General features: G+C 38.9%; 1 protein-coding gene across 1 annotated transcript in view; it reads right to left on the bottom strand.

Annotated features, from left to right (window-relative positions):
• Positions 1-21,937, bottom strand: part of LAMA2 (laminin subunit alpha 2) — a 707,066-nt gene that overhangs the window by 60,480 nt on the left and 624,649 nt on the right. The window contains exons 46-51 of the mRNA XM_070376649.1: positions 18,395-18,538; positions 17,263-17,396; positions 14,954-15,113; positions 10,434-10,558; positions 3,423-3,585; positions 2,617-2,761 (exon numbers count right to left, since the gene is read on the bottom strand). Of these exons, the coding sequence (XP_070232750.1) occupies positions 2,617-2,761; positions 3,423-3,585; positions 10,434-10,558; positions 14,954-15,113; positions 17,263-17,396; positions 18,395-18,538 (871 nt within the window). The remainder of the gene's footprint in view (positions 1-2,616; positions 2,762-3,422; positions 3,586-10,433; positions 10,559-14,953; positions 15,114-17,262; positions 17,397-18,394; positions 18,539-21,937) is intronic.

The raw sequence follows: 21,937 nt of genomic DNA, 5'->3' as shown, positions 1-21,937 counted from the left end.
AATGGTACTAAAGAACTTATTTATAGGGCAGCAATGAAGAAACAGACATAGAGAATAGACTTATGGACATGGGGAGAGGGGAGAAGAGGGTGAGACATATGGAAAGAGTAACATGGAAACTTATATTACCATATGTAAAATAGCTAGCCAACGGGAATTTGCTGTATGGTTCAGGAAACTCAAACAGGCACTCTATATCAACCTAGAGGGGTGGGATGGGGAGGGAGATGGGAGGGAGGTTCAAAAGGGAGGGGATATATGTATACCTACGGCTGATTCATGTTGAGATTTGACAGAAAACAACAAAATTCTGTAAAGCAATTATCCTTAAATATATATATATAAAAAAAGAATACTAGAGTGAATTGCCATGCCCTCCTCCAGGGGATCTTCCCGACCCAGGGATGGAACCCATGTGTCTTAATGTCTCGTGCATTGGCAGGCAGGTTCTCTCCACTAGCGCCACCTGGAAAGCCCAGTTTAGGTCATAAGGCCTTTTATAAACTGGCTTTGTTATCTCCAGCCTTATCTGATCATTCTCTGCCACGATTCATCCTCTTAGCCTATGGACTTACTTATAGTTCCCAAAGCATTTCCCAAAGTGTGTTCAGCCACATGCTGATAAGGTATGGAAGGATTTTGGTGATCAGAGAAGTTGCAGAAATGTCAGATTAGAGTTAAACTTTTTTCTGAGCTACTGTCCAGAGTCTATAAATGTGCCTTGTGCCTCTCTTGCTTGGGAAAAATGTATACAGACAGCTATTCCAATTAATTAAACAAATGCAAAACCAGTTTTTGTCCAAACTGAGGAGTTTCTCCAGAGTTTCCTGTTCCAAGGAAAAGCAGTTGGAGAATGATATATGATGCTGTATTAATATTATGCTCCCTGAGACCTCCAGGATTTCACACAATGTTCAATTTTCTGAATTGTCCAAAGGAGTTTTTCACCCACAGAACTCCTCTGCTCCTGCCTGTGCATCAGGGTACTCCCTGAGGGCTGACCTCTGGATCTGACTTGAGTGTTTCTCTCTTCTGAGATTTCTAGCCTGCTGTACATATCTCCATATGGTAATTAGCTTTCTACTCTAACTGCTGGTTGACTTGTCTGTCTTCCCCTTTAGACTGCAAGTTCCTTAAAGACTGGGCTTATCACAGACTTCACTTTGTTCTTGCCTAATAATTACTGGGCTTCCCTAGTAGCTCAGCTGGTAAAGAATCCCCCCTGAAATGCAGGAGTCCCTGGTTCAATTCTTGGGTTGGGAAGTTCCCCTGGAGAAGGGAATAGGCTACCCACTCCAATATGTTTGGTCTTCCCTGGTGGCTCAGATGGGAAAGCATCTGCCTTCAATGAGGGTGACCAGGGTTGGGGAGATACCCTGGAGAAGGGAATGGCTATCCACTTCAGTATTCTTGCCTGGAGAATCCTTATGGACAGAGTAGCCTGACAGGCTACAGTCCATGACATGACTGTAGTTGTATCTGCCAAACACCTAGTAAGCACAGCACAGTACTTAACTAGGTGTTTGGCAGATATGTGTTAAATGTAGGAATGAAAGACGGTGCAAGGTTATATCTAAATTTTTGTGAAATGTCACACTGGCATATTCAAAATGAATTAAGTCTAATAATATAAACAGAAGAATCAAAGTTTAATTTGCAGATACAAGCAATGCCATAGTACCCAGAATTAGGGGAATTATACTAAGATAACAATAGCAGCACACTGACACCTAATAGTCTTGGATTTCTGTCTTGGTTGTAAGATTTTAGGTATAAATGTTTGGGAGCACATATAAGCTTGAGTCTACATTTTCTTTTCTCTGCTGCTGCTAAGTTGCTCCAGTTGTGTCCGACTCTGTGCGACCCCATGGACTGCAGCCTACCAGGCTCCCCCATCCCTGGGATTCTCCAGGCCAGAACACTGGAGTGGGTTGCCATTTCCTTCTCCAGTGCATGAAAGTGGAAAGTGAAAGTGAAGTCGCTCAGTCGTGTCCGACTCTTCTCGACCCCATGGACTGCAGCCTACCAGGCTCCTCCATCCGTGGGATTTTCCAGGCAAGAGTACTGGAGTGGGGTGCCATTGCCTTCTCCACCAGAACAAAATACATGAACAAATGAAATAATGTTTGGGAAGTGTTTTGAAAATGTCCTAGAACATAAAAATGTTACATCATTATTAATCAATTATTAGCTTGTCCACATACACATTTTTGGCACTTTCAAAAAGCTAAGGATTGGTAGCTGTGCTCTATTGCCTGTACAAATTCTATCTGTGGGCCATTCTAAAGGAAACATCTTGGCAAAACAGGAAGAAAAGGAAAGCATACAAGCTTTTCAAATCTACTACAGGATATAATTTTACAAGTTGTATGATAGTTTTATGCTTTCAAATTAAGCTCTCACTTTCAAAAGAAAATGACAGAGAATCATTTGGCTCTTCAATCAGTCATGTCTAACCCAAACCACCTGTAATCTAAGCCAAAGAAACGACTGTATCAATTTTTCACAGAATTTGTGAGTACCTAAAGTGACAGACAGGGTCTTCATGATTAGATACGTGGGAGCTTTGGATAGCATGATTAAGGCTCAGAGTGCATTATTACTATAAAAACTCACCTTGTTTTTGAATTCTTGACAAGGTGAATGATTTCCATTTCCCGTCATTATGGTTTTGATTGCTGACAACGGAAGCCATTCCTGAACCCAGATCATAGCTGACTTTTATGTGCCCATCAGTGAGCTCTACACTCATGAAATCCTTCTATTAATAGAGGAAAAATACACCAGTGATTAGATACACAGAGAAAAATATGGGTATTCACTTTGTGGGGTTTGTAACAGGGCTTTATGGTTAAATTACTGAATGTGTTGATCTGTAAGTGAAATCTATTTTTGGAAATGGAATTGGTGTTAGTATTTTATGAATGTTTGTGGGTGTGTTGTTATGGTGCAAATGGTCAAAGCCAAATTACTAGGATGTATCCTTTTACGACAGGAGTAAAAAGTGGGTTCCTTTGAAACTGTATTAAGCAAACTAAATAGGATGTTCCCAGAAAGAAGTTACAAAGAAACACTGACCTGGAAAAAATAATAAGGATGTTTAGAACCACCTTTTCACTAAGGTCTTTAGAAGAAGGCTAAGGAAGTGTGTTTTTCTGCTGCATGTTTCTATACAGAGGGAATCTTTACTGGGTGTTTCTTTTAAAGAATTATAGGGCAGTTATTCTGAAAATAAATGATAATTAAATTCTATATGTAATTAAAGTTATTGATGGAAATACATAAATACTATGCACCACTCTTGGCTATGCACACTCATCCCAGACTCCTCTGAACAATAACTGATAACTGCACTGGAACCCTACAAAAAAAGAAGCAAACCATATCTTCAATTGTGAAAGATCAACCGTGCACATCTTTACCAGGTCTCGTGTGGCAAGGTACATCAGGAGAGCACTTGAAGAAAATGTCCTGAACTTGAACATGACAGTGGAGATGTTGGGGTACCAACGAATGGGGCGACTGACCAACGCATAGCCTTCTCCATCAAACTGAATGGTCCCCTCACTATCTTCCACCTGTGGACTGAAGAGAGACATTTCACATGAATCAGACGATGTCTACATGATCCATCCATTTTCAGTACATCACACTCTATCTTGTGAGTCTGGGTTGTAAGCTGTTGTGAAGTGAAACTCCCTCAGTCATGTCCGAATTTTTGCGACCCCATGGGCTGTAGCCTACCATGCTCCTCCGTCCGTGGGATTCTCCAGGCAAGAATACTGGAGTGGGTTGCCATTTCCTTCTCCAGGAGATCTTCCCAACCCAGGGATTGAACCCGGGTCTCCCGCATTGCAGGCAGACACTTTACCATCTGAGCCACCAGGAAGTAGGCTGTTGTAGGGCAGGAACAATCCCAGATACATCTTCCATCCTTCCCCTCCTCTCCAGGGTCACCATCAGGCCAGGTAACCACCATCTCTCACCTGGACTTCATTAAGTGTTCAATAACTAGGTCAATGATGTTTTAAATCCTTTTGCTGAGGTGCCTAATGGATAGTTGTGTTGGTGTTTAAGTGTATCTTAGTGGTGTGAACTAGTGGGATTTTGGAACATGCTAAGAATGCATTGTTACATTTACCAAATACATAACGTAACAGGGAGTAGAGGTTGGATGAAAAGGGCGAAGGTGGTCGAAAGGTGCTAACTTACAAGTTGTAAGAAGAAAAGCCATGATGGAAAATAGACTCCTATTCTCTGAGCCCTGGCTATTCAGTTGTATTTTCTGGGACATATTAGATTCAGACAATGAAGGGCTTCTCTAACTGTGTGTATCTGTTGATCTGTCTTCTTCCCCAGTATGTAAGCTCTATGAAGCCGAGTAGTGCTTATGGGTCAGGCTCCATTTCAGGCACAAGCTCAGCATCCAGTGCAATACTTGGCTCATAGTAGAAGCTGGTAAATATTTGTGGAATGACAGGGATATTAGTAAATCAAATTGCCTCACAGAGAATACATGTTCAGTCAGTACTGGTTGAATAATTAATGAATATTAAGATATGTCTGGAGAAGGCAATGGCACCCCACTCCAGTACTCTTGCCTGGAAAATCCCATGGATGGAGGAGCCTGGTGGGCTGCAGTCCATGGGGTTGCTAAGAGTCAGACACGACTGAGAGACTTCACTTTCACTTTTCACTTGCATGCATTGGAGAAGGAAATGGCAACCCACTCCAGTGTTCTTGCCTGGAGAATCCCAGGGACAGGGGAGCCTGGTGGGCTGCCGTCTATGGGGTCGTGCAGAGTTGGACACGACTGAAGCGACTTAGCAGTAGCAGCAGCAAGATATGTCTTGTAAATATAGTGTTTAAAAATATTTCTTTTTCAAAAGAAAAGTTATCATCTATCTATCTTACCTAACTGATGTTAACAGCATAAGTCTTGACTGTGGAGATATTTTTAAACTTTAAATATCTGCATCTTAGTTTATATTTGAATCTGTGAAACTGGACTGTTGTATTAACTTAAGAGTAGAGAAGAGCTATTGAGAAATATAGTAATGTGAAATAACAATAACTGAGACTATTATTTGTATGAAATCTTGGATAATGAGAAAAATAATAGTGTACAACATTAATGGGCTTGCGGAAGAATAACTGTTTTGCATTTTAGACAAGTTGGCTTCCTCTCTGTTTCTGGAAAAGAGAGAAATATAAAACTCTGAAGACAAAAGGAAGGGAAGAGTCTTCTCTGTATTTGTCACAATCATGTAATTGTAAGTTATATCTAAATAGGTATAAAATCAGATTGATATATTTTTGTATACTGTAGCTTAAAGCTTAAAAGATGCTTTTTCAATATTCATGAAAAGTGTTAACTGAAAGGTTTGCAGGACTAAATCAGCTTATCAACAGTATAATTTAGTGAATAAATTTAGTGAATAAATGATGAGTTTGGTCTTCTTTCATCATTATTAAAAATCCATTAGAATCTGGAATATCATGATGTTAGAGATAAGAAAATGTAATGTAGACTCTACTAAGTAGAAGGTCCGTGAGGGTCTCAAATACTTGGATTTTGCATTATGTACCACCATGCTATCAACAAAAACTCCAGAAAGGGTGTGGAGATCACCACTGACAGTTTCCCAAATGCTTTGGCCCAAAGCATTGTTACAACTCGAAAAGAAAAAAACATAAAATTTCACTACATGATGTCAGAATAAGCACTGGAATAAAAAAATGTCACATTTGTATAATGATGTTATTATGGCCTTAATATATTAATTTCCTCAACACATAATGGAAAAAACAGCAGAGTAGATGGCAGGTAATCTGGAGTCTGATGTGGAATCTCAGAAGTCACGTAGCACCTCATTTCTCAGTGTCTCCACTCTGAGATGAGAGGTTTAGATCAGTGAACGATTTCTAAAGCCTATTCCCACTTCAACCCTGTAACAGATTCTTCTGTTCAAGCAACAGGCAAATCTGCAAGCAGGAGTTTTGTATAAGAGCAGCAAAACATACAGTTGTAGATCAGGCTATTTTGTTTAATTCATTAATCAAAAACCAGGTAAACCTGGCTTCAAATTGGTGACTTTGAGGTTGGGGAAAAATGAATCTTTCCAATCATAGTCCATAACATTTCAACAGCTAACATTATACTAGAGTTTTCCTATTCATTTTCAATATATTTACTAGGAAGAGTGACTATTCTTTTATAATTAATAAATGATTATCTCACAGCCTCCAGAAAGAAAACCACAACCACAGAAAGCTAACCAAAATGATCACATGGATCACAGCCTTGTACAACTCAGTGAAGCTAGAGCCATGCTGTGCAGGGCCACCCAAAATGGACAGGTCATGGTGGAGAGTTCTGAAAAACATGGTCTACTGGAGACAGGAATGGCAAATCACTTCAGGATTTTTGCCTCGAGAACTCCATGAACAGTATGAAAAGGCAAAGAGATATGAAACTGGAAGATGAGCCTCCCGGGTTGGTAGGTATCCAATATGCTACTGGGGAAGAGCAGAGAAATAGCTTTAGGATGAATGAAGAGGCTGAGCCAAAGCAGAAACAATGTCCAGTTGTGGATGTATCTGGTGGTGAAAGTAGGGTCCAATAATATTGCATAGGAACCTGGAATGTTAGGTCCATGAATCAAGGTAAATTGGAAGTGGTCAAACAGGAGATGGCAAGAGTGAACACTGGCATTTTAGGTATCAGTGAACTAAAATGGACAGGAATGGGAGAATTTACTTCAGATTAGGACTGTTGGCAAGAATCCCTTAGAAGTAATGGAGTAGCCCTTATAGTCAACAAAAGAGTTGGAAATATAGTACTCAGGTACAATATCAAGTAGGATAGAATGATCTCAGTTCATTTCCAAGGAAAACCATTCAACATCACAGTAATCCAAGTCTAAGCCCCAACCACTAATGTCAAAGAAGTTGAAGCTGGGTGGTTCTATGAAGACCTATAAGACCTAGAACTAACAGCAAAAAAAAAGAAAGAAAGAAAGAAAAAAAATGCCCTATTCATCCTAGGGGATTGGAATGCAAAAATAGGAAGTCAAGAAATACCTGGAGTAACAGGAACTTTTGGCCTTGGATTACAAAATGACACAGGGCAAAGGCTAACAGTTTTGCCAAAAGAACACACTGGTCATAGCAAATACCCTCTTCCAACAACACAAGAGACGACTCTATACGTGGACATCCCCAGATAGTCAATACCAAAATCAGACTGATTATATTTTTTGCAGCCAAAGACGGAGAAGCCCTATACAGTCAGTAAAAAGGCCTGGAGCTGACTGTGGCGCAGATCATCACCTCCTTATGGCAAAATTCAGGCTTAAACTGAAGAAAGTAGGGAAAACCCTTAAGTCATTCATGTATGACCTAAGTCAAATTCCTTATGATTATACAGTGGAATTGACAATAGATTCAAGGGATTAGATTTGGTAGACAGAATGGACAGAGGTTTGTAACACTGTATGGGAAGCAGGGATCAAGACCATCCCCAAGAAAAAGAAATGCAAAAAGGCTAAATTGTGGTCTGAGGAGGCCTTACAAACAGCTGAGAAAAGAAGAGAAGCTATAGGCAAAGGAGAAAAGGAAAGATATACGCATTTGAATTCAGAGTTCCAAGAATAGCAAAGAGAGATAAGAAAGCCTTCCTCAATGAGCAACGCAAGGAAACAGAGGAAAACAATAGAATGGTAAAGATAAGATCCTTCAAGACATACCAAGGGAGCATTTCATACAAAGATGGGCACAATAAAGGACAGAAATGGTGTGGAATTAACAGAAGCATAAGATATTAAGAAGAGGTGGCTAGAATACACAGAAGAACCATACAGAAAAGATCTTCATGAATCAGATAACCATGATGGTGTGATCACTCACCTAGAACCAGCCATCCTGGAGTGTGAAGTCAAGTGGGCCATGGGAAGAATTACTATGAACAAAGCTACTAGAGGTGATGTAATTCCAGCTGAGCCACTTAAATCCTAAAAATGATGCTGTTAAAGTGCTGCACTCAGTATGTCAGCAAATTGGAAAACTCAGCAGTGGCCATAGGATTGGAAAAGGTCAGTTTTCCTTCCAACCCCAAAAAAGGCAGCACCAGAGAATGTTCAAACTATCACACAGTGCACTGATTTCACATGCTAGCAAGGTAATTCTCAAAACCCTTCAAGCTAGGCTTCAACAGTACTTGAACTGAGAACTTCCAGATGTTTAAGCTAGATTTAGAAAGGGCAGATGAACCAGAGATCAAATCTGTTGGATCATAGAAAAAGCAAGACAATTCCAGAAAAACATTTCATTCTGCTTTATTGACTATGCCAAAGCCTTTGACTGTGTGGATTACAACAAACTGTAGAAAATTCTTAAAGAGATAGGAATACGGACCACCTTATCTACCTCTTGAGAAACCTGTATGCAGGTCAAGAAGCTATAGTTAGAACTGGACATGGAACAAGACTGGTTTAAAATTGGGAAAGGAGGACGTGAAGGCCTGAGATCTTTGCAGAACTGATAATTAGCAATGCTATAGTCTTACATAATATGCATGGCTGAAAGGACATTTAAATGCTTTAGATGTTTGGTTGACAATACACTTTTGAAAATTCTTTGAAAATTATTGAAATTATTGAAAATTATTTGAAAATAAATTCGGTAAATTTATAAATTTACCGAAGAAATGTTTAGGGAAAAGTTGGTGTTGATTTGTGAGTAGCGGAATGATAATGTAGACTTCATTGTCCTTGTATTGAAATCATTTTACAGACAACATTCTATATTAGATTTTATCAAAGATTATGAACAAAACCACTATAAACCATGAATGGATCAGACTTTCAAATTGTCTTCAATGCCAAGTTGAAAAGTTCATGATGACAAAAAAAAAAAAAAAAAGAAAGATGAAAGTTAAAACTTTTGGGGAGAGAATATTTTGAGGCTACTTTCTTCTATAAAACTCTAGAGACATGAAGTACTCTGTGCTACATTAATGGAGAATTTAGGTTCTAGCAATGTACATGTTCTCTTTATATTAGAAATAAAAAATATAAACTCCTTAGCACCTAATTATTTTAGAGTTACTATGTGTATTGATTAAGCTTCCAGGTTTTAATTTACATTTTATAGCTTTAACTAAATATAATTAAAATTGTAGTCTCAGTTGATCAGTGGCCTTTAAGTTTTTATGCAGAGAAATCCTCTGCTGCTGCTACTGCTGCTGCTGCTGCTAAGTTGCTTCAGTCATATCCGACTCTGTGCGACCCCATAGACAGCAGCCCACGAGGCTCCCCCGTCCCTGGGATTCTCCAGGCAAGAACACTGGAGTGGGTTGCCATTTCCTTCTCCAATGCATGAAAGGGAAAAGTGAAAGTGAAGTCGCTCAGTCGTGTCTGACTCTTAGGGACCCCATGGACTGCAGTCTACCAGGCTCCTCCGTCCATGGAAAGAAATCCTCTACTTCTACTTAATTTTTTACGTGCTCTATTCAGGTTTATATAAGAATATTTATATATGTTTTATATGCTTGATAAATATTTTTGAATTTCAACATTCTAACCTCTATCTTATAATTAATGATGGTTATTATGAAACTTTCTCCTGGCCTATCTTGACCTCTGTTTTTCCTTTCCCACTTAAAATCTTCAAGTCCGATGGGTTTCCACCTGAAACACTTACAGGATGCTATGTGTCATTTCATAAATCCTGTAGGAGACAAAACCTGCAGTATGGTTCTATATTTTCTTGTAAACATAAACAGAGTGAATCCAGACTCTGAGGGGCCTTCAGTTTAATCAGTTAAGGAGAGCTTTCTTTAAGTAAAACTGAAATATGAGTATAAAAGAGCCACAGAGACCCAACACTTCCTGAACACAAAGGTAAGTTGGAGTGGAAAGAGATAGTAGTCTTAACTGATTGAGGCTAAAATACCTTGCTATTGTTATTTAGTCACTAAGTCACATCCAACTCTTTGTGACTTCATGGACTGTAGCCTGCCAGGCTCCCCTCTACATGGGATTTCCCAGACAAGAATAATGGTATGGGTTGCCATTTCCTTTTCCAGGGAATCTTCCCAACCCAGGGATCGAATCCTCATCTCATGCTTTGCAGGTGGATTCTTTACCACTGAGACACCTGGGAAGCCCTGAAATATCTTACCTTTACAAATTTTACAAAAACATATGACCATGTCAAAGTGCTAGGGTAGTTCCCAAGGCCTTGGAAAGTGCCTGCGCAAACTGGGGGAGGACTTGAGGTTACTTCGCCTCCTAGTAAATCTACCTTTGAACACAATCACTTCAAACTTCTTGCTTACCATCCACATGATAATGCAACACTGCACAATAAAATTAAAGCTTTTGTGATGCACAGGCCAGACAGACGTTAGGAGAGCCCTGCTCTTAACTAACCTGACGGTGCATCCTTTGCAGTCACCTTCTATTTCTCGGAAATTCCACAATCCTATAGGTTTGCTGTCAAAGTATGCTTCTCCCATACAGCCAGTGAATGTGATAACACGTACAGCGTCAGCCTTCTGCAGAGAGAAACATATTTGTTAGAATTTCACAAAAAAACCCTTAGAGAATCCATGCTGGTGTTGTTTAGTTGCTTAAGTAAGTAAGTGTTAGTTGCTCAGTCATGTCTGACCCTTTGTGACCCCATGGACTGTAGCCTGCCAGGCTCCTCTGTTCATGGGATGCTCCAGGCAAGAATACTGGAGTGGGTTGCCATTCCCTTCTCCAGGGGACCTTTCCGACCCAAGGATTGAACCTGGGGTTTAGTCATTTAGTTGCATGCAACTCTTTGAGGTCCCATGGACTGTAGCCTACCAAGCTCCTCTATGAGATTTCCCAGGCAAGAATACTGGAGTGGGTTGCCATTTTCTTCTCCAGGGGAGGTTCCCAACCCAGGGATTGAATTTGCATCTCCTGCGTTGGCAGGTGGACTCTTTACCACTGAAGTACCAGGAAAGTCCTACAGTATTCATGAGAGTTGTTATCTGAGCAGAAGAATCTTGAGTAGTTATTATCCACTCTTTGTAAAAATCTTGGTTGTGTACATATTCATTTTTTAACCGTATAATAATATATCCTCAGATCCTGATTATTCTGTGCTATATCAGTTTATCACCATTAGTAAAATAAACACTCCATGCTTCTGACTTTAAATGAACTGCTTATTCTCTTTGAGGTTCTGTTTTCTTCTTGGTCTGTAACATAGGATTATTAGGACAATTATATAAGAGAATTAATTTATGGTTCCACATTCAATGCCTGGCACAGAGATGGTGTTTAATAAATGCTAGTGCTCCTACACCACTAAGATGATTTCTTTCCAGAGATTACGAGAAAGGGTTGTTGTTGCTGAGTTGCTAACTTGTGTCTGACTCTTTTGTCCATGGGATTTCTTAGGCAAGCATGCTGGAGTGGGTTGCCATTTCCTTCTCCATATGAGCAATGGTAGATACTGACAAAGGGAAACAAATGCTTGCATATAGATTACCCTGTGATACTGCTGTCCCGTTTTTCATTTCCTTTTACATTCAAGTAGGTTTCTAGTGCAGGAGAATGAAGGGACAGAGTCAATTTGTAAGAGAAGGGACCCTGCGGTTGTTGCTTGGGGGCATACACAGCACAGAGCCTGATATCTAATAAGGGCAGAATAAACATTTGTTGAATGACAACCTTAGTGTCATTCTTACAGGGAAAGGTCTTTTTAAAATTTTTATTTTATATTGGAGCATACCCGTCTGCCAAAGCAGGAAAAGCAAGAGATGTGGGTTCGATTCCTGGGTTGGGAACATCCTCTGGAGAAGGGAATGGCAACCCACCCCAGTATTATCGCCTGGAGAATTTCATGGAGAGAGGAGCCTGGCAGACTACAGTCCATGGATCACAAAGAGTCAGACATGACTGAGCACATACACTATAGTTGATTAACCATGTTGTGTTAGTTTCAGATGTACAACAAGGTGATTCAGTTATATATATATATACATCTATTCCTTTTCAAATGCTTTTCCCATTTAGGTTATTGCAGAATATTCAGCTGAGTTCCCTGTGCTACACAGTAGGTCCTTGTTGGTTATCTGTTTTAAATACAGCAGTATGTCCATGTCAATTCTTGGTATGTAACAGTTAAGAAGGAGGAGAATGATCCAATTCTCTCTAGAGAAACTTGCTGTAATTTAAACAACTGTTCACTTTGGCATTGATAATGTTACAATTCTACAACACTCTGCCAAAGTGAATCCACATTTATCTGAGTAACCTGAAAGGAAAAAGTGAATTGACATGTTTGGATTTTAGAACAAATGTAAGAAGATAGTCATAGAGCAGTTAAACATTTGTAGTTATAATTTAGGTTAAAGTCATGAACATGTACATCTTGCTACTGCTATGATCAAGTGGGGCATTGCCATGGAGAAGAAATGTTGGTCAGACACTGACATTTACAAGTTAAGGACAGTCCTTGGGATTCTCTGTTATCTGTGGAATCTTCCCTTAATTTTCCAAAGGCTGATTATCCTACTTGTGAAGTCTACTTGCTTTTTGTTTTTCCTCTTGTATTATAAAAATTATACCTGGGATATTTCCTGCTCCTGTGAATTTTCATTAACATGTCGATATAGTTACTTGTTTCAGTTTTTGGTTCGTGTAATGGTATGGCAGGAACCTTGAAACTCTTGGTCAAAATGGTTAAGATTTTCTATAGATTGCATTTGCCTTTACTTTTTGCCCCTCATACTGGCATAAATCAGTTTTTTTATGCCTAGTGACATCTGAATAATAAGAATTATTTAAGGTGCAATTTAAGGTGTGACTACCAGATGGTAAAGAATCCTCCTACAATGTGGGACACCAGGGCTTGATCGCTGGGTTGAGAAGATCCTCTGGAGGAGGGCATGGCAACCCACTCCAGTATTCTTGCTTGGAGACTCCCATGGACAGAGGAGTCTGGTAGGCTACAGCCCATAGGGTTGCAAAGAGTCAGATATTACTGAAGTGACAGCACATAGCACCATATCCTAGGCATTTGTTATAAATTTTATGCATATAATCTCACTATTCATTGTGGTAGTAAGGGATGGTAGTTAATAATAGAGATTCTTATGCCTGGTAACAAGTGTTCAGATTGCAGTTCCACCACTCACTGCCATGTGATCTTGGGTGAATCATTTAATTTATTTCTTATATAGAGTTCTTAAGTATAAAATGAGGCTTCTCTCTACATTTTGGGGTTGTTATGAAAATTGTTAACTCATGTAAAATTACTTAGAACATTACTTAGCACATAGTAAGGATTATATAAATGTTATAAGAGTTTATTACTACATATTATCCTACAGTATGCAAGCAGTGTAGATATTTTTATCTTACTTTTCTAGTTGAGGAAACTGAAGCCCAAGGGGTTAAGTGACTTGCCTAAGGTCATATTTTAGCAAGTGATAGAGCAGGGAATTCAGCCCGGATTTAATTTCAAATTTTCTTTCTTTTTTTCTTTCTGGTGTGTGTGTGTGTGTGTGTGTGTGTGTGTGTGTGTGCGTGTGTGTGTGTGTGTGTGCGCGCGCGCGCGCACGCGCGCATGCTCAGTTGCTAAGTTGGATCTGACTCCTTGCGACCCCATGGACTGTAGCCTACCAGGCTCCTCTATCTGTGGGCTTTTCCTGGCAAGAATACTGGAGTGGGTTGCCATTTCCTCCTTCAGGGGATCTTTCCAACCCAGGGAAGGAATGCATATCTCCTGTGTTTCCTACATTGCAGGCGAATATAACTCTGTGCTACCCCTGTATTTATCTTTCTGATGCTATGCTATGCTATGCTAAGTCACTTCAGTCGTGTCCGACTCTGTGTGACCCCATAGATGGTAGCCTACCAGGCTCCCCTGTCCCTGGGATTCTCCAGGCAAGAACACTGGAGTGGGTTGCCATTTCCTTCTCCAATGCATGAAAGTGAAAAGTGAAAGTGAAGTCGCTCAGTCGTGTCCGACTCTTAGGGATCCCATGGACTGCAGCCTACCAGGCTCCTCTGTCCATGGGATTTTCTAGGCAAGAGTACTGCAGTGGGGTGTATGACTGTATATTACTATGTACCATATACATTTATATGCAGCTCTAAGAAAAGAGGGTGATTTTAATGTGTAGTTATGGAATCCATTCCAATACTTTAGAATCACATCTCATACACAAAGCAAACAAAACAACCTCACTCTATATGAAGGTTGACTTCTCATAAATTTGGGGTCACCCTGGCTTTTCACATTTTCTGACTAATCTTATTCCAGGATGATTCTGACAAGCCCAGGATTACCCATTATATTTGGTTGTGCTCTTACGTCTCACCCACAGGTCGTTTTCCAAAACCTAATTCCATCTAATCAACATGAGCTTCTCTAAAATGCAGGCACTTTACAATTTGCAATGCACAAGGACCTGTCACGAAGCAATTATGAATATTAAGTGCATTACTTGATAAGAACGAGAAGAGCAACTTGAAAACTTTAAAAATCGGATCATGATTTGAAGGCTTATGGCTCCTGTGATATTTCCCAAGGTATTCATAAATCTTTTAATTAGATGTGAGTTTGAACTTTATAGCACTTCATATCAATAAATCATAAATTGATTCATAAAATGAGGTATCATTAAAAAACACTTTGCTCTTGAAGTAACTAAAATAATATCAAAAAACTGATGCCACGGATTAGGGCAAAACAATAACTGTGTAAGTAAATACACATAGGTTTAAAAAGATTATGTTTTCAGATTGGATATTTAAGGAAGAAAAGTTTTACTCAAAATATATCCATGTTTTCATAAAAACAAATTAAGTAAAAAGCTGTCAAGTTTTTGCAGTTTTGTGTCCTGTCTTTGCTCAAAGTCATCATGCCAGGAACTATCTACAGAGATGGATGGGGAGAAGAACATTACCTTCAGTTTCCCAGTCAAGCCACCAACAAACAGCATTGCATTTGCATCCACATCTAGAATAGTGTACCCGGGAGGTGATGCTGAATGGTATGTACTGGGCATAATGCTGGCTTTGGGTCCATCCAGAGCTCTCACGGAAATAGTTCCATTTCTCCCAGTTCTTCCAGGGTACGTGTTGGAATGAAATGAAAGAAAATAGAGAAAAATGAAGTATGTGTCACATTTCTGATCACTTCAGATTTAAAACATATAAAATGTAGAGACTTGTTTTGGAATTTAGCTTCAAATATTCCAGATTCATTAAACTGCAAATCAAAATCCAGAGTCTGATCTCTGCTGTATGTTTACCATCAAATTCAACCAGGACCACTGAGCAATATACCCTGATTCTGACTGTGTCCATTGATAGGAAATGACATAGCAGCAACTAGCCGATGGAATGGCTGTTGGTTAGATGGAGAGTCTTTTCCCTTTTACTTTACAAAACAATGTGCTATTTACCTACATGGACTGTTTAAATAATGCTATATTACTTCATTTAGCATTTTGCCTAATTTAATTCAGCAAGTGAACTCTGAATAAGCCACCCTTCTGCATTATAAACTGCATAATTTCTCCTAAATATCCCTGACTATCTCTTGGATTCAAATTTGCTGTAGTTGTTCTTGGAATCGTGCATCATTTAGTGTTTGGCAAACCATCTTAATGTGTACACTGTAACATCCAGGCTTCAGAGTTGTGCATACGAATTGCATAGAAGAACTTCACATTTAGATTCAATTAACAGAATTTCAGAAGCTATTATTATTGTAATTCATTCTTTTTTTAAACTGTTTGGTTCCCATGTGTTGTTAAACATGAAAATCTGAACTCTTTTATGAGACGAGCAGTTATAACAAAACTTTGTCTTTTTTCTCTCCCTGCCATCTCATTTTGGTAAGCTTATCTTTGAGGGTGCAGCATTAACTGAAATACATGGAAAAATAGAATGAATTTATCAAAAAGAGTTCTTGTTTAACAGAATACATATCTTCTAATAGAAGAACTGTACTTTGCAAACATAAGCATTCTTAAGTCCGGTAAAGTACTTAATCCCCCCTACCATCACAAATGCAAGCATTTTATCTATTGCTGTATCCTCCCTTTCTTTGTCGCGCTCTCTTTCACACACACAGTTTCATTTAAGATCTTAAAAGGAATTAAAGATATTTCTTCTTATTAAGTTTCTTCAAGAAACTTTTAATTTTGAAAAATTAAACATATACACACATAGAATGAAATTCTATGTATCCATAACCTAGATTCAACAATCACCAGATCTTTTAAGTCCTCTTTACCCAACTCTGATCAACTTCCCGTGGCATTTAACAAAACCTCTCAGCTGTTTTGTATTTAGTAGGCAGTTGAAAATTAGAAAAAGAAGATCAGAAACTAAGAGCAAGTATCAAGGACAAGAATGGATTCTACAAGTAATCTGCACACTGTTAGAAGTTAATTAACTAAAGCATCAAAGATAGAATTAATCAATTTCCTATTCCTTCCATTTTAAATAGTGTGGACCTGATCTTATATATTCGTGCCGGCATTTAGATAACTACACAGTAAGCCAAGGCTGCTATGTAGACTAGAAGAGGAGCTTTGCACCAAAGATAGGCACCAATAGTAGCTCCTCTTTTTATTTTATAAAAAATTGTTATTACAGCACCGTTGCTTTACAATGTTGTGTTAGTGTCTGCTGTACAGCTAAGTTAATCAGTTATGCATATACACATATCCCCTCTTTTTTAGATTTCCTTCCCATTTAGGTCATCACAAAGCACTGAGTAGAGTTTCCTGTGCTGTCCAGTAGGTTCTCATTAATTACCTATTTTATACATAGAGTATATATGTAAAAACATCAGAGAAGGGATTGCTCTCCCAAGTACACAAATAGCCCATGCAGCTCTAAATAAAAAAGACAGCTTTTATGCTCTGGATTGTATTGAATGAGGGCAAGTCTCAGTACTTCTTCAGATGACAGAAAACAACTTAACCTGAATGTTTCTACGGAACAATCAAATGAGGGGGCCAGAAAAGACTGGTCATTCTGTTCAGTATCTTGAAAGTTTGTTAGCTCCTAACACATTCTACAAAGATACCATCACAGACACTTACACATGTATACAATATAAAATATCTGTATGCAATGTAAAATACCTGTTACATACCTACACAACTACCCTCTTGAAACAGAAATAAAAATTTTCATATAATCTAGGAAACTACTTCAAAATTCTGTCAATGATCTTAATCTCTATTGAGATAGTTACCTCGATGCCTCAATACGGTACCAGTATGAGTCATCAATAGTTAAATCTGGGTACTCGACACGCCCAACTCCAGATCCAACATCCCAGAGGAAGCTTACTTTGCCTTTACGCATTTCTATAGCCAGAAAGTCAACCTAGTGCACAGAAACAGAACAATAGACATCAGATACAAGGCACCATGAACGAGGAGGCCAGCAGAGTCTTTTCAATGGGTGCCATTTACAGATCTGTGAAATAATTAGAAGCATCACAATAAAAATCCCCAAATATGGTTTACTATTATTTATTAAACAATAAATAACTTTATTACTGTATCTTAATAATGCAATGTCCATACATATGTATGATACAGTGCTGAGGCAAATGTGTTAATTCAACCAATTCTAGTTAGGTCTAACATTGAGACAAATGCCTTTTCTCATATTGATCCTGGAGATAAAAGCAAATATTTGGGTTCAGAATTCATTTTCACCATGGGTGGTGACGTTTTTGAGGGGCCAGATATGACTTTTCACCCAAGGTGATCCAGAATTTCTCACCTAAATTCCAAGTATTGATTTATGCGGTAAGCGCTCTGTTGAAAAGTCATTCATTTCGGAAGGTCTCCATGCATATAAAGTCACATGGGTCAGTTGAAAGGAATTAGAAGTTTGGGGTGAGCTTGTCTAGATACAATTTCTGTTATTTCAATTTGAGTCATAAATTCAACACAAATCAGAAGAGTTTTCACTGATAAGAAATTAGTACACAATTTTCCATTTCATTTCACATGAACGTTCATTGTAATTTCTTAGAGAAAAGTTTTTTTTTTTTTTTTTTAAAAGCTTTATCCCTGTTAATCTTTCTTCTTGAATAGTTGGACCTGAAAATATAGTTGAAAAATAAATGTTGGTGTACTTACACATGAAAGCAGATATGCCTAAGCACTGTAAAAAGTTTTCATTTCAATTGCTTTCTAACTTGACATGTCAGAATTTTGTGAGGTAAGATTCTGAGGTTTTCAAATCTGAAAGGCTACCTTATTTAGTTTTGGGACAATGTCATTAGATTCTATACATTTTCCGCACTACCAGAATTAACCTGACGGTACACATACACAGTGGGCCAAAGAAAAGTTGAATGTTAGACTTACAAATTTGGCACTTCCAAGATAGAAAAGGAGGTTGTCTGCAACAGCCGTCTTTACATTGACAATGATATTATTGTAGCTTCCTTTCTTGATTTCCGGCTTGTATGTTCGAATGCAGTCACCTCCCGAAGACACAGATACTTTGATCTTCAAGAAAAATAGTGTACAAAGAACCAAGACTAAATCTCTCAGAAAGTTTGAAGTAGTTCCAAACAACCACAGAGCCGTCATCATCTCTTCTTTGAAGTTATTTTCCATCATCGAGTAGTATGATGCCCATATGCAGACACCATTATACTCATTAATGAGAGCCCAGAGAAACACCTTTCCACCAGCATCTTGACAATGACCTGTTCACAGTCCCATGGCTATTTTGGAATAGCCATCACTATTTTTGGAAGCATACAACTAACAAATTTTTACCTTCATACCTTACTCCTTTATGAATAGCAGAACATTCTCAAAAGATGATTTTACATGAAGCTAATGGTACAGATCTTCATTCAGGTTGTTTAATGAAATTTTACAATTCAAATTTCAGTGATTGTAGCATCATTTAAAATAGGAAATCATTTTTCTTTTAATTTTTGAGAGGAAATTACCGACCTTCTCATATTCTTACAGTTGAAAGAGCCCAACTAGATTTTGTTCTAGATGTTCTAACAATAAGAAGAATCTAATCATTTCACTCTGAACATATATTTCAGAATAAATTATACCTTTTTATTAAGCTTCCAGGAAATGGGATGGAAACGATTTCCAGTGGCTATCATCACTAATGTATTTAACAGCTCCTTTTTCTTTTGACTGGTACTTCAAAAATTACTATAAATTGCTAAGAAAGAAATTCCTATATGAATAGAGCTGACACTGTTCATACCAGTTTTTACTTACATTTAGGGAGCCTTTCTTCAATCACAAATAACACTAGTTGATTATTCCATTTAATTTTCTTTCATTTCTGTGTACCATCAAAGGGGTGCTTTTAGGACAGCAATGTAGTTGCTTGGACTCAGAGAGAGATTCTGTTACTTTGTTAGTGTCAGTGCTCAAAGTAGGAGGTAGAGACACATATAAAATGTCTCTACACCACTGATGTAAATTCTTGGCTTCCAGAAGCCTCTTGGTCCTCACTGGGGGTGAATTTTCATTTTTTCATTCTTTATAGCACTTTCACACTTGGGAGAAGCCAAGGGGTATGTATCACTGTTACCTCTATAAAAGGGCTGTGCAGACTCAAAGGGAGATAGCCTGGGACACCAAACCAGTCTCCTTCTTCTGGTGAGACAAGGAGGTGTCTTAAAGAGTCTAAGAAGGGATGGTGTAAGACGGCACAGGACCCCTCCCAAGGGTGATGCAGACCACACAGAGGATGCGCTGGATTCAAAATTGGTTAGATTCAAAAGAGAAAGCTAAGGAGAGATTTTTGGTTCCAAAAAATATAGCAGATCTTGGGGATATAGCAGATCTCTTGAACCTCCTACAGATCCAGTGTAAGTCATATATTTGTACTGTTTCTTCACCTAATCTGCTTTCCAAACTGCACCCCCAAGTAAAGGAAAGAGTGTGCTGAGAAAAAACAGGGGCTCACCCTAGTGGAGCTCTTTGCGAGGCCTGGGCTGGAATCATCTAGGGAACCTGCTGCGTAGATGGCTCTGCCTGCCCTTACCTTTCCCCTAAGGATGGGACCCAGACTGCTAACTGAGGAGGCCAATACTGAGGTCCACTCTGGTCACCAGAGTATTTGCCTTAAAGTGCTGGAGATTTTGTCTTCCTGCTTATATGATTTTCAGTTAAGAGGTCAGTTCTTTGTTTCACAAATGACAGGATTTCCCTTCTACATAAAATGTTAAGAGTACATGAATCAAAATAAGTTACAGAGAAATAGAACCAGAAAATGGATAACTTTTACTCTGAAGTTAATACTATAAAGCAGATGTGCAGTAGAGGTTGGCAAATGGTGTTACATGATAAGTAGCAGCTATACAAAGGGTTATCCAGGGGCTTAGAGACTAAAAAAAAGGATAAAGTGAAGCAGGAAAAAGGTAATCGGGTGAAGGGCAGGTAGGGAAAATGCAGTTCTCAGATGTTTTTGATGTTCATGAAGAGGTATAGGATACAGTGAGTTTTTAGGAATTTGCAGCAATTGATCCAAAACCATCAGCAGAGAAGATCTTGTCACTGAGCAAATTTAATATCTGAAGTGGGCTGTAAGTGCCACTGACATGAAAAAAAAGATCAAAGGGAAGAAATCAAGGTCTGACGGGAACTCATGATTCAAACTGAGTAACAGATTGAACTATCTCTGGCAGGAAATCATATCCAAATTTCTGATGGGGCTGGATTAGGTATCAAAAGTAACTATGTGTGTAATTTGTTTTATCTTTATTTCATAATGACTTATAGGGTTGGCCATAGAGCTTATACAGGGCTTCCCTTGTGGTTCAGTGATAAAGAATCCACCTGCAATGCAGGAGATGCAGGCAGGTTCAATCCCTGGGTTGGGAAGATCCCCTGGGAGAAGGAAATGGCAACCCACTCCAGTATTCTTGGAGTATCCAACCAACCCACTCTCAGAAATCCCATAGACAGAGGAGCCTGGTGGTTACAGTCCATGGGGTCACAAAAGCTAAGGTGCATGTGACTTAGTGACTAAACAAGGAGAGTAGAGATATACTATGGCTAGTATAATCACAGATAACTCACTTTTATTATTTGGATTAAAGTTATTTTGGTTATTTCTTTTGTTATTTCAAATAACTAATATGTGTTATAGGGCTTTCCCAATGGCTCAGCAGGTAGAGAATCTGCCTGCAATGCAGGAGACATAGACCAGGTTCAATCCCTGGGTCAGGAAGATCCCATGAAGGAGGAAATGGCAACCCACTCCAGTATTCTTGCCTGAAAAATCCCATGGACAGAGGAGCCTGGCAGTGCACAGGGTTGTGAAGAGTTGGACACGACTGAGGGACTGGGCACACAAGCATGCATGCATATGTGTTATAAAGAACACAACATATTATTGGTAATATTCCTCAGTTACTGTTTAGAGAAGAAATGACTGGACATGGGTGAAATGCATGACTTCTTACGATGAGTTTCTGTCCTTGCTAGGGTATACTTGGTAAAAATGACAGGGGTATTACATGACTGGAATGTTGAAAGGGGGTTCTCAAAGTGTATTAGGCAGAGCCCAGTACAGAAGCCTAATTCAACTGATGAAACTTCATCTGAGGACTGAAAGTCTGAGAGAGCAGCCATTTTAGAACTAAGGGTGTTTAACATCTCTAGGAGTTATAATTCATCTGCTTTATGGCAACTTCACTTATCGAAAATATATGGTTCTCTGAACAAAAGGCAATGGCAACCCACTCCAGTACTCTTGCCTGGAAAATCCCATGGATGGAGGAGCATGGTGGGCTGCTGTCTATGGGGTCGCACAGAGTCAGACATGACTTAAGCAACTTAGCAGCAGCAGCAGCATACCCAATGTATCAGGAACTAATATTGTAAAGTTATTTATTGCTCAACTCTTACACATTTTTA

The sequence above is a fragment of the Bos mutus genome, chromosome 9 (assembly GCF_027580195.1).
Source record: "Bos mutus isolate GX-2022 chromosome 9, NWIPB_WYAK_1.1, whole genome shotgun sequence".
Lineage (NCBI taxonomy): Eukaryota > Metazoa > Chordata > Mammalia > Artiodactyla > Bovidae > Bos > Bos mutus.
This window is presented reverse-complemented; position numbering and strand designations above follow the sequence as displayed.